This window comes from Salvelinus fontinalis, chromosome 2 (assembly GCF_029448725.1).
Source record: "Salvelinus fontinalis isolate EN_2023a chromosome 2, ASM2944872v1, whole genome shotgun sequence".
Taxonomy (NCBI): Eukaryota; Metazoa; Chordata; class Actinopteri; order Salmoniformes; family Salmonidae; genus Salvelinus; species Salvelinus fontinalis.
Window position 1 is genome coordinate 63,153,741 of NC_074666.1, and position 12,847 is coordinate 63,166,587.

General features: G+C 43.0%; 1 protein-coding gene across 1 annotated transcript; it reads left to right on the forward strand.

Annotated features, from left to right (window-relative positions):
* Positions 1-9,714: 9,714 nt before the first annotated feature.
* On the forward strand, positions 9,715-11,402 carry LOC129823073 (noggin-2-like). Its single transcript, XM_055881803.1, has one exon. The coding sequence runs from the start codon at positions 10,388-10,390 to the stop codon at positions 11,006-11,008; it is 621 nt and encodes a 206-aa protein (XP_055737778.1). The 5' UTR covers positions 9,715-10,387; the 3' UTR covers positions 11,009-11,402.
* The last annotated feature ends 1,445 nt before the right edge of the window (positions 11,403-12,847 follow it).

The following is a 12,847-nucleotide window of genomic DNA, read 5'->3' on the forward strand; positions in this document are numbered from 1 at the left end:
TGTGAAGGGGGAGAGAATGAGAGCTGTTTCAACCAGATTTCTGGCAGAATGCCATGAGCTGGTCACGCGCGTGGCCGTGAGAGCGACCTGCGTTCCATTGCATTTCTAAAGGCAAAGGAATTCTCCGGTTGAAACATTATTGAAGATTTATGTCAAAGAAATGTTCTGCAACATTAGAAAATATGTGATCAATACAGGTTGATGATTTCATTCCTGTGCTGTTTGTAACTACCCTGGTAAACTGATAACCTGAACCAGGTTGCAAGCACTAGCTACAGTTTGAAGCTTTTTGTTGAGTCGGCAGCCAATAAATATTTAAATAACCCAGAAAATTCCTCAGTAGCCTAGTGGTTAGAGTGTTGGACTTGTAACCGAAAGATTGCAAGATCAAATCCCCGAGCTGACAAGTTAAAAATCTGTTGTTCTGCCCCTGAACAAGGCAGTTAAACTGTTCCTAGGCTGTCATTGAAAATAAGAATTTTGTTCTTAACTGACTTGACTAGTTAAATAAAGGTTAAAAAAATAAAAATAAGTATCACATACATTATCAAGCATTTCACGTTACCCAGATACTGACTGTTAACATGTGGTGGTCTATTGCAGCTTTGCACCAGAATGGGCTTTAGGTGGGGTAGCCATATTACTTCAACAATATGTAATTCTTAGCACTCTTTACAGGACTGTGGTTCTGAATGTGGCAACATCTCCTGCATTTCTGTCTTTTCTGTAGATGTTATAACAATGTATTGCTACCACTGTATCATCAATTAGAAGACTCATTGTTTGTTCCAATACCCCTGGGATATTGTACATTTGCTGAAGCATTATGACAACTCAGAGACACAATGGTAGGGATTAACTGAGCTGGGCTTGGGTCATTGATAAGTCATTGTCTCAATGCAGGCTTGAAAGGATCCAGGAGCCCAAATTATTTGGGTGGATCCCATCCTCCTTATAAAACAATCTTTGTTTCCAGAATGTATCAAACTTGTCAATAAGTGTTACACCCACAAAGATGCAATCATCTCGTAGCCAATTATGGAGGTCTAAAAGTCTGCTGAAACATTCACTGCCATGATTTAGGGAGGGCACAGGGCCAGATATTATGGGGAATTTGTTGGTGTCAAGCAGAGACACATTCAGTTCTTTAAAATCCATCTTCAGCTGTTCTGAGCTGCCCTTCATAATGTCATTGAATCCCACATGAACTATGATATACTACATTTCCTGATGCAGGTTTAACATGTTTGGGAGCAGCTTTTTGATGTCCTGTACTCGTGTTCCTGGATAGCAAAATGTTTTTGCTCCAGGGACTGAGACATGGGATGGAGAAATCCACCCATTCCTACCCTCCCACAATTTGTTTAACTATTCCCAGGCCCACGAGAAGCAGGTTAGCCTACGTCCGCTGCTCCAGGCGATAGGAGTCAGCATAGATGGAGTCAGCAAAGCCGTCGCAGACACAGGCAATCCCAACGATGTAGGCACAGGTAGATCAGGCAACAGTGCAGCGAAGCTATTCCTTATGTCAATCTGCTTCCAACTTCTCACAGACACTCGAGTCCGCTTAGTAGCATGCCGCTGCCTTTGGTTTCCACGACTTGTGACATGGGACCAGCGCTGATTTGTAGAATCCTCTTGCTGTTCTCCGTCTACTCTACTACAAGATGGAGGGGGAGAAGCAGATGGAGACGACTTCCTTGGCAGGCTAGATCCAGGTAGCACAGGCAATTTGGATAGGGACAGACAACACAGTGGGACATCCATCAGGCCCGAGCGACGTCCAGCCACAGGTGTTGAGAATGATAAACTTTCCATTTGCGTTTCCCCACAATTTCCCGCAGACTTGAAATTTGCTTGCTAAGGATAGCTACCTAATTTCTTTAATCCTCCGCAAGCAAACAATTGCTCCATTGGAACTCCGGATTGGCTATATTGTCCCGGAAAAAAGCTTAATAAAGACAGCTTCTACAAAGCTGGAAATATTCGTTAGCTATTCCAGGCAAAGCAGGCTCCATTGCACCCTAGCTAGCCAGCTAGCCAGCTAGATGGCTAGTTGTTAGTAGGTGTTGACACAAACACTTATGAACAAAATAAAAATAAAACTTCGGAAACAACAGGCCCGAAGCAACAGGTCGAGGCGCAGGAGTTCGTGACAGGAAAATACATGGTTCAGTTCCAAATGGCACCCTATTTCCTACAAAGTGCATTACTTTTGACCAGAGCCCTATGGGCCCTATGGATCCTTGTGAAAAGTGATGCTTTATATAAGAAATAGACCGCCATTTGGGATGCAGACCTTAGATAGGTCCATGAGACACTTTATAGGTCACAGAAGTGGGTCTGTGACACTGTTTGAGAATATCTTTTATTTAAGCTTTATTTTGACAAGGATCAACTTTGGTAAACTGCGTACAGTAAGATATACAGTAAGTGTATATTTTGTATTTTAAAATGTTTCTCACTCATATGTAAGTTAAGTTCCAAATGTTTCCAAAACCGTATTGCAAGCGAGGCGTATTTGCATTTAAACAGAGCGTTTGGGCAGCGTCGGGAAGCGTTGCAGGGTCTTGACATTTACTTCGGTTGGCATACAGTGGCTTGTGAAAGTTTTCACCCCCCTTGCCATTTTTCCTATTTTTCCTATTGCCTCGAATTAAAAGTGATTTGGGGTTCGTATCATTTGATTTACACAACATGCCTACCACTTTGAAGATGCAAAATATTTTTCATTGTGAAACAGACAAGAAATAAGACCAAAATAAAACGGAAAACTTGAGCGTGTATAACTACCTCCTCCCCAAAGTCAATACTTTGTAGAGGCAACTTTCGCAGCAATTACAGCTGCAAGTCTCTTGGGGTATATCTCTATAAGCTTGGCACATCTAGCCACTGGGATTTTTGCCCATTCTTCGAGGCAAAACTGATCCAGCTCCTTCAAGTTGGAAAGGTTCCGCTGGTGTATAGTCGCGGCCAAAAGTTTTGAGAATAACACAAATATAAATTTTCACAAAGTCTGTTGCCTCAGTTTGTATGATGGCAATTTGCTCCAGAATGTTATGAAGAGTGATCAGATGGATTGCAAAGTCCCTCTTTGCCATGCAAATTAACTGAATCCCCCTAAAAACATTTCCACTGCATTTCAGCCCTGCCACAAAGGGACCAGCTGATGTCAGTGATTCTCTTGTTAACACAGGGTGTGAGTGTTGACGAGGACAAGGCTGGAGATCACTCTGTCATGCTGATTGAGTTCGAATAACAAACTGGAAGCGTAAAAAGGAAGGTGGTGCTTGGAATCATTGCTCTTCCTCTGTCAAACATGGTTACTTGCAAGGAAACACGTGCCATCATCATTGCTTTGCACAAAAAGGGCTTCACAGGCAAGGATATTGCTGCCAGTAAGATTTCACCTAAATCAACCATTTATCGGATCATCAAAAACTTCAAGGAGAGTGGTTCAATTGTTGTGAAGAAGGATTGAGGGCGCCCAAGAATGTCCAGCAAGTGCCAGGACCGTCTCCTAAAGTTGATTCAGCTGTGGGATCGGGGCACCACCAGAACAGAGCTTGCTCATTAATGGCAGCAGGCAGGTGTGAGTGCATCTGCACGCACAGTGAGGCAAAGACTTTTGGAGGATGGCCTGGTGTCAGGAAGGGCAGCAAATAAGCCACTTCTCTCCAGGAAAAACATCAGGGATAGACTGATATTCTGCAAAAGGTACATGGATTGGACTGCTGAGGACTGGGGTAAAGTAATTTTCTCTGATGAATCCCCTTTCCGGTTGAATAGGGGCATCCGGGAAAAGCTTGTCCGGAGAAGACAAGGTGAGTGCTACCATTAGTCCTGTGTCATGCCAACAGTAAAGCATCCTGAGACCATTCACGTGTGGGGTTGCTTCTCAGCCAAGGGAGTGGGCTTACTCACAATTTTGCCTAAGAACACAGCCATGAATAAAGAATGGTACCAACACATCCTCCAAGAGCAACTTCTTCCAACCATCCAGGAACAGTTTGGTGACGAACAATGCCTTTTCCAGCATGATGGAGCACCTTGCCATAAGGCAAAGGTGATAACTAAGTGGCTTGGGGAACAAAACATTGATATTTTGGGTCCATGGCCAGGAAACTCTCCAGACCTTAATCCCATTGAGAACTTGTGGTCAAACCTCAAGAGGCGGGTGGACAAACAAAAACCCACAAATTCTGACAAATTCCAAGCATTGATTATGCAAGAATGGGCTGCCATCAGTCAGGATGTGGCCCAGAAGTTAATTGATAGCATGCCAGGGGAGATTGCGGTCTTGAAAAAGAAGGGTCAACACTGCAAATATTGACTCTTTGCATCAACTTCATGCAATTGTCAATAAAAGCCTTACGAAATGCTTGTAATTATACTTCTGTATTCCATAGTAACATCTGACAAAAATATCTAAAGACACTGAAGCAGCAAACTCTGTGAAAATTACTATGTGTCATTCTCAAAACTTTTGTCCACAACTGTACAGCAATCTTTAAGTCATCCCAAAGATTCTCAATTGGATTGAGGTCTGGGCTTTGACTGGGCCATTCCAAGACATTTAAATGTTTCCCATTAAACCATTCGAGTGTTGCTTTAGCAGTATGGTTAGGGTCATTGTACCGTTGGAAGGAGAACCTCCGTCCCAGTCTCAAATCTCTGGAAGAGATTGAATAATTTCCCTGTATTTAGCGCCATCCATCATTCCTTCAATTCTGACCAGTTTCCCAGTCCCTGCCGATGAAAAACACCCCCACAGCATGATGCTGCCACCACCATGCTTCACTGTGGGGATGATGTTCTTGGGGTGATGAGAGGTATTGGGTTTGCGCCAGTGTTTTCCTTAATGGCGAAAAGCTCCGTTTTAGTCTCATCTGACCAGAGTACCTTCTTCCATACGTTTGGGGAGTCTCCCCCATGCCTTTTGACGAACACCAAACGTGTTTGCTTATTTTTTTCTTCATGCAATGGTTTTTTTCTGGCCACTCTTCCACAAAGGCCAGATCTGTGGAGTGTACGGTTTAAAGTGGTCCTATGGACAGATACTCCAATCTCCGCCTTGGAGCTTTGCAGCTCCTTCAGGGTTATCTTTGGTCTCTTTGTTGCCTCTCTGACTAATGCACTCCTTGCCTAGTCCGTGAGTTTTGGTGGGCTGCCCGCTCTTGACAGGTTTGTTGTGGTGCCATATTCTTTCCATTTTTTAATAATGGATTTAATGGTGCTCCGTGGGATGTTCAAAGTTTCAAATCGTTTTTTATAACCCAACCCTGATCTGTACTTCTCCACAACTTTCTACCTGACCTGTTTGGAGAGCTCCTTGGTCTTCATGGTGCCCCTTGCTTGGTGGTGCCCCTTGTTTAGTGGTGTTGCAGAATCTGGGGCCTTTCAGAACAGGTGTATATATACTGAGATCATGTGACAGATCATGTGACACTTAGATTGCACACAGGTGTACTTTATTTAACTAATTATGTGACTTCTGAAGGTAATTGGTTGCACCAGATCTTATTTAGGGGCATCATAGAAAAGGGTGAATACATATGCACGCACCACTTTTCAATTTTTTAATTTTTTAATTTTTTGAAACAAGTTATTTTTTTCATTTCACTTGACCAATTTGGACGATTTTGTGTATGTCCATTACATGCAATCCAAATCCAAATCCATTTAAATTGCAGGTTGTAATGCAACAAAATAGGAAACAAGCCAAGTGGGGTGAATACTTTTGCAAGGCACTGTATACACTACATGACCAAAAGTATGTGGACACCTGTTCGTCGAACATCTCATTCCAAAATCATGGGCATTAATATGGATTTGGTCTCCCCTTTGCTGCTATAACACGCACTCTTCTGGGAATGCTTTCCACTAGATGTTGGAACATTGCTGAGGTGACTTGCTTCCATTCAGCCACAAGAGCATTAGTGAGGTCAGGCACTGATGATGGGTGATTAGGCCTTGCTCACAGTCGGTGTTCCAATTCATCCCAAATGTGTTCAATGGGGTTAAGGTCAGGGCTCTGTGCAAGCCAGTCATGTTCTTCCACACCTGTCTTGACAAACCATTTCTGTATGAACCTTGCTTTGTATACTGGGGCATTGTCATGCTGAAACAGGAAAGTGCCATCCCCAAATTGTTGCCACAAAGTTGGAAGCACAGAATCATATAAAATGTAATTGTATGCATTAAGATTTCCCTCATTGAAACTAAGGGGCCTAGTCCGAACCGTGAAAAAGCCCCAGACCATTGTTCCTCCTCCACCAAACTTTACACTCTTTAGTGGAGAAAGTAGCTTTCTCCTGGCATCCGCCAAAGCCAGATTTGTCCATCGAACTGCCAGATGGTGAAGCGTGATTCATCACTCCAGAGAATGCATGTACACTGCTCCAGCATCCAATGGCGGCGTGCTTTACACCACTCCTGCCGATGCGCATGGTGATCTCAGGCTTGTGTGCGGCTGCTCGGCCATGGAAATCCATTTCATGAAGCTCCCGACGAACAGTTATTGTGCTGACGTTGCTTCAAGAGGCAGTTTGGAACTCGGTAGTGAGTGTTGCGTCCGAGCTACACACTTCAGCACTCGGCGGTCAGGTTCTGTGAGCTTGAGTGGCCTACCACTTCGCTGCTGACCCATTGTTGCTCCTAGAAGTTTCCACTTCACAATAACAGCACTTACAGTTGACCGGGGAAGGTCTAGCAGGGCAGACATTTTACGATCTGACTTGTTGGAAAGGTGGCATCCTATGACGGTGCCACGTTGAAAGGCCATTCTACTGCCAATGTGTGTCTATGGAGAGTGCATAGCTGTGTGTTCAATTTTATATTCCTGTCAAGAACGGGTGTGGCTGAAATAGCAGAATCCACTAATTTGAAGGGCTGTCCACATACTTTTGTATATACACTGTATAGTGTAGGTACGTGAAATGACCCAATGCAATTATAGTCATGATAAAGACAACCTTGATGGCTAGAGTGTCTCCTCAGTGAGGTAAAGAGATTTACCTTGGTGGCTAGAGTGGTCCTCCTCAGTGAGGTAAAGAGAGCTACTTTGGTGACTAGAGTGTGCCTCCTTGTTGATGAAAAAAAAGAGCTACCTAGGTGGTAAAGTGGGCCTCATCAATGGGCCTTCTTGGTGGCTTGTGTGGTCCTCCTAGGTATGCAGGGGGCCCTAATGCAGGGGTACTCAAGGTACAATACTGAGGAGAAACTTTTGAGAAATGAAAGAAAGCCTCTATCATTCTGCGAGTAGTGAAGTATGACACTGTTGGAGACAGAGGTGCATCTGAAATGGCACCCTATTCCCTATATAGTGCACTAATTTTGACCAGAGGCCTAAAAGTAGATGTTATTTCAGACCCAGCTAGAGACAGGCGTGACCTTTTCTCTAGAATGGGACTAATTGGGTCTCCAGCATCATAAGCAAACAACATGAGCTCAGAGACTATGTGTGTGTTCCCCTCAGGGTGTGTGTGTGTGTGTGTGTGTGTGTGTGTGTGTGTGTGTGTGTGTGTGTGTGTGTGTGTGTGTGTGTGTGTGTGTGTGTGTGTGTGTGTGTGTGTGTGTGTGTGTGTGTGTGTGTGTGTGTGTGTGTGTGTCTGCCTCCAGTCTGTCTGGTGCCAAGTATCAGATTTCACTTTCCCTCTAACCACCACATTTAGAGCAAGACACAATATCTGTTTCCCCTCACCCTCTCGTCGCTCTCTCTCTCTCTCTCTCTCTCATTTAACCACCTCAGCAGCAGCAGCATCTCGTTTATCTTTTTACTCTCCTTTTCACTTTACCTTTTTACTTTACCTACTGACTTTTCCTTCATCCACTCCCTTCTGCCCTCTCTGCTTCTCTCCTGCTACAACTTATGTCCAACTTTTTAACTTTACTACAAAGTTAATCTCTTGCTACAATTTAACATGCTACATAGCAGCCCTGTTCTGTTAAGTTTAACCTATGAAATGAAGCTTCAAGTAGCCAGGAATAGGTCTACTAGCTGTCTAACCTGGGTGTCAGTCTGTTTTGGCTTTGTCATGCCAAATAGACTGGACTCGCTGCTATCTCAATGCATACCTGTTCTTGTATTTCTGAGCTTGAAGAGAAGAAAGAGTACAGCAGGTCCTTATCTTGATGAAATAATTCATAGTTTGCCATATGAAGAATAAAAGAGCGGTACATTGGCAATCATCATCTAAATGAAATCTTCATCAACATCTTCCTCATCAAGTAACCCATTGGATGTCATATGTTGGTTGTTATCTGATCAGATAACAGGTCACAATTTATACCACACAAAAATATATGGGATCAGTACATTTATTGGGTGGGTTGTGTGCAAACTTTGACACCTTCTAAATTAGAAATTAGTAGTCTAGTCCAGGAAGAGGCAGGATGAGGCATAATGCTAATTCCAGTTCCTGGCACCCTCCAATACACCTCTGGGAAACATTCCAGAAAACTCCACAAATAGCCCTGAAAGATTCATCTGGCCTGGTCAGAAGTACAGAGAGATCTGATTCCATAGAAATAAAATCATTAATCAAAAAGTTTATTAATCGCATACTGGCTCTCATGAAGATCGCCACAGGAAAAGAATACCCGGAGTTACCTTTGCTGTAGAGGATAAGTTTGTTAGAGTTACCATCCTCCGAAATCAGAAATTGCAGCCTAAACAAATGCTTCACAGAGTTCAAGTAACAGACACATCTCAACCTCAACTGTTCAGAGGAGACTGGGTGAATCAGGCCTTCATGGTCGAATTGCTGCAAAGAAACCTCTACTAAAGGACACCAATAAGAAGAAGATACTTGCTTGGGCCAAGAAACACGAGCAATGGACATTAGACCGGTGGAAATCTGTCCTTTGGTCTGATGAGTCCAAATTTGAGATTTTTGGTTCAAACCGCCGTGTCTTTATGAGACGCAGAGTAGGTGAACGGATGATCAATGCATGTGTATTTCCCACCGTGAGGTATGATGAAGGAGGTGTGTCAACCATTGCGAAAGAACAGTCCCCTCTAGTGATTCTATTTTGCACCATATTATCTATAATATGCAGCACAACAAACACACACACACTGTTTTATATGGACAGGTTTTCACATGCCTGTGACCATTCATAGTGTCATGTTTAAAGCCACATTGTGTAATTTTTCCATATTTTGTCATACTATAGCCATGGTTCATTGGACAAAGCCTCCGTGGAAATGTATGGTGTTTTTGGGGGGGGAGGAGGTAAACGATGAAAATTAGGTCTGTGGTAAACACAGGCTTAGGAGATCTTATAACGTTTTGTTCTGAGTTAATCTTCATCAGCTAACCTTACTTTTTGTGAATTTTAAAGCATTTATGTCATGTAAAAATGCACATAAAGGCTTCAGAATTCAAAAAGGAAGTGTTAACTAACTGATATTATCTCATAGAACAAAACGTAAGAGGTCTCCTAAGCCTGACCTTATTTTCAGTGTGTATCCCAAAACCCTATAATTTCCCCATTAACTTTCACCATATATCCCAATTGTCATGAATATACAAATATTAAACTCCATCAATACCACCAAAATAAGGTGGTAACTATTAAGCGCCATGTCAACCTCAGGACCACTATTAAGCAAGCTCCAGAAGCGCGCCGTTTGTAACACGTCTGTGTTTAGGACCATGTAGCCGCGCGCGCTGTCAATCATAGTGAAAGTGACGGCGTTGACTGCTTGACACTTCGGAATGGGATATTTAACTTGAGAGTGGGGTCCACTTTCTACAGAAGCAGTTACTCTCCCGCATTGGGAATGGGTGAAGGTGTCTAGGAGCTTCAGCAAAATATAAAATATAATTATAAAATAGAAGCAACTATCCTATAGGCTACAGCATTCACGACACGACTCTCCATGAATGGATTACTTTCAGAAACAGTGGTGTAATGCATCTTAATCTCGGGTGGCATCTCCTCCGGTGATAAGGATTTTGAGTTTTCTAAAGGCATGTTTGTTTAGGAGGTTTTGGCTTATTTATCCTCAAAGCACTGAGAGGAGGCACAGATGAGAAGAGAAAAAAAGAAAACTCTACTGAGTTTGTGTGTGGTGGAACATTGATGGAAATCCGTTATATCCATCTAATGAACTAGGACGCTCATGCGCTCTATGGTCCAAGGGAATGGTCCGTATTGATGTATTAAGTTTAGTGATGGTTACCGTTCTCTTCCTCACTTAGTAACTTGTCAACAAACAAAAAATACATTGGCAATTTCTGCGCTACAACTGGGACGGATATCTTATTTAAGCACACACCACCTCTCCAATCTAAATGTCAAAGTGGGATACTAATGCAGCACTTGCTCTTTTGCTGTAAGTGAAAATAATTTGCGTAAATAACAGCTCGAGCTATAGAACATGGGGATTTCTCCGGCGGCTCTGCTCTATGTCATAGCGACCATCCACCTCGGTGTTTCTCAGCATTTTTTGCGTCTGCGCCCTTCGCCCAGCGAGCATCTCCCAGTGCCCGGTCTTAAAGAGGACCCTGACCCAAAATACGACCCGGGGAAACAGGACCTGGCCGAACGGACACTGAAGAGGAAACTCGGGAGAAACTTTGACCCCGTCTTCATGTCAATCAACAGCCCCCCTGTTGTGGAGAACCGGACTGCCCTTGAAGCACAGTCCCGACTGATGGGACCTATTCCCAACTTGCTGAAACAGCTGGACCGGGTGACAGTGGGCAAGAAAGCCCGTCGGAAGTTTGCACAGTGGTTGTGGGCATACACGCACTGCCCCGTGGGCTATGTATGGAAGGACTTGGGCGTGAGGTTCTGGCCGCGTTACGTCAAGGAGGGACAGTGTCTGAATGAGCGCTCTTGTTCGTTCCCGGCGGGGATGTTTTGCATGCCCGACAAGTCAGTCACCAAGACATTCCTCCGCTGGTACTGCCAGGGCTTTCTCAAAAAGAAATACTGCATGTGGATACAGGTCCAATACCCCATCATATCCGAATGCAAGTGTTCCTGTGTAGAATAGGCCTATCTAACTCGGGGTAAAAGTATTTCCATTCAACTTTAATTAAACCCTCATCATACAAAATCGGATTTTGTTAATTAAAAAGATGATAAATTAACATATTGTTTCAGATGTAAACATTTAGCTACAAGAGCTTACATCAAGCGTAAAGGGGCAATTTCAATTGGAATTGGAAAATGGAACATGTACATGAACGCATGAACGTCTTCACAAAGTTGTCTTGACAAAGTTTGTGCGTTTTTTTGTTTTTTATGTCTGGCACGGGATGGAGAGTGTATCACGGTATAGGCTACTGTTAACAGTTTTTATTTATTTTATTTATTACCACAGCCATTGTTAGTATAAAACTATGATTATGTATAGATGTTTATATGAGTGTTTCTCTGACGGCTAATAAAAAGTATCAATAAAAAATGGTTTCGTTAAGAGGTTAATTGTGTCTTTAATTTGCCAAGAGAGTCATATTTCCATAAGGGCCCGAATTGTATGACAGCAACAACTGTTAACTTTTTAAGAGCATCCAATACAATCATTTTTACGTGCGTTTTGGCGTGAAAATATGACATTATATGGGCTCAATAACTTTCTGAGGTTCTAACCCAAATGGCACCATATTCCCTATATAGTGCACTTATTTTGTTCAGAGCCCTATAAAGGGAATATGGTGCCATTTGGGATAACACCACTCTTAAGCACTAAACAACCTTGTTCCTGACACGTGGAAAAACACAGCTGATAGACGGAGGCTTGGAGAGGAGAGAGAGAGAAAGAGAGAGAGCGAGAGGGAGAGAGCGAGCAAATAATGAATGTGAACCGCCAATGAGGCCATGCATTGTGTAGACTAGGCACACCATTCCTGAGATGTTTCCATAATAGTCAAACATGTCTCAAACATTTTAAACTATGTGCGAAAAAACTAATGGTGAGAATCGTGCCAGCAAACGCCTCTCCGCCCCTCTCTCCGTCTGACGCAAACATACAGTATGCATGGTACGGTTCTCGGCTGCAGAGCCTGATGCTGATAAGGCTATATCCGCGGTGTGGTTTTTATTACATAAATAGGCTACTGGATGTATTATACTACGTGACGACCTGTCAGCTACAGAGAGGGAGAGAATTGGGTTAGGCAGTTTCAACAAAACACCTCTGTTACACATCCATAGCTCTGTCCCCAGCGAACCACTCAGTTTACCAAACAAAGTGTCATGGTCAGGCTTTTGAAAATGCAGATTGTGCCTTTGTTAGACTAACTTAAATTGGCCTACTTTTATTAACGTTGATTAACTTTGGGGTTGTTAGAGATCATGATTAAATATTTTTTCTCCTTTAACATTGGATTGGCCATCTAATGCCAGATGGGCTGGAACATTTTTTAGTTGGGTGGGCTGATCGAATTGACACACAATATTTTTGACAAAAGTGTGCCTTTTAAAGATTTTTGTGCAATTTCTCTGGTATACTAATCTACAATGAGCTTTTTTGCTGATCAGTGGCCAAGATCACGGATTGTAAAAAACGGAACATTTTCCTATAAACATAGAAAGAGCACATTCGCCATGATCACCTCACTGAAAAAAACTCCTATTTCTTGGGTGGCTAAAACCATGATTTGGTCAAACAGTGAAGTGCATTATCCTCATGATTCCTGTAATGAAAGTGTCTGCCCTGCCCCTGTGCCTGTGCCCTTGCTTTTCCCAGATTAGCCTTCAGAAAGAAAAAAGTAACTCTGAAGTTAAACAGAAGCGTGAACATGGCTCAGGTAGGCCGTTGGACTGGTTCTCTGTGTGTGTAAACACATAATAGATAAACAAAGGAAACAAGCGTGTGTGTGTGTGTGTG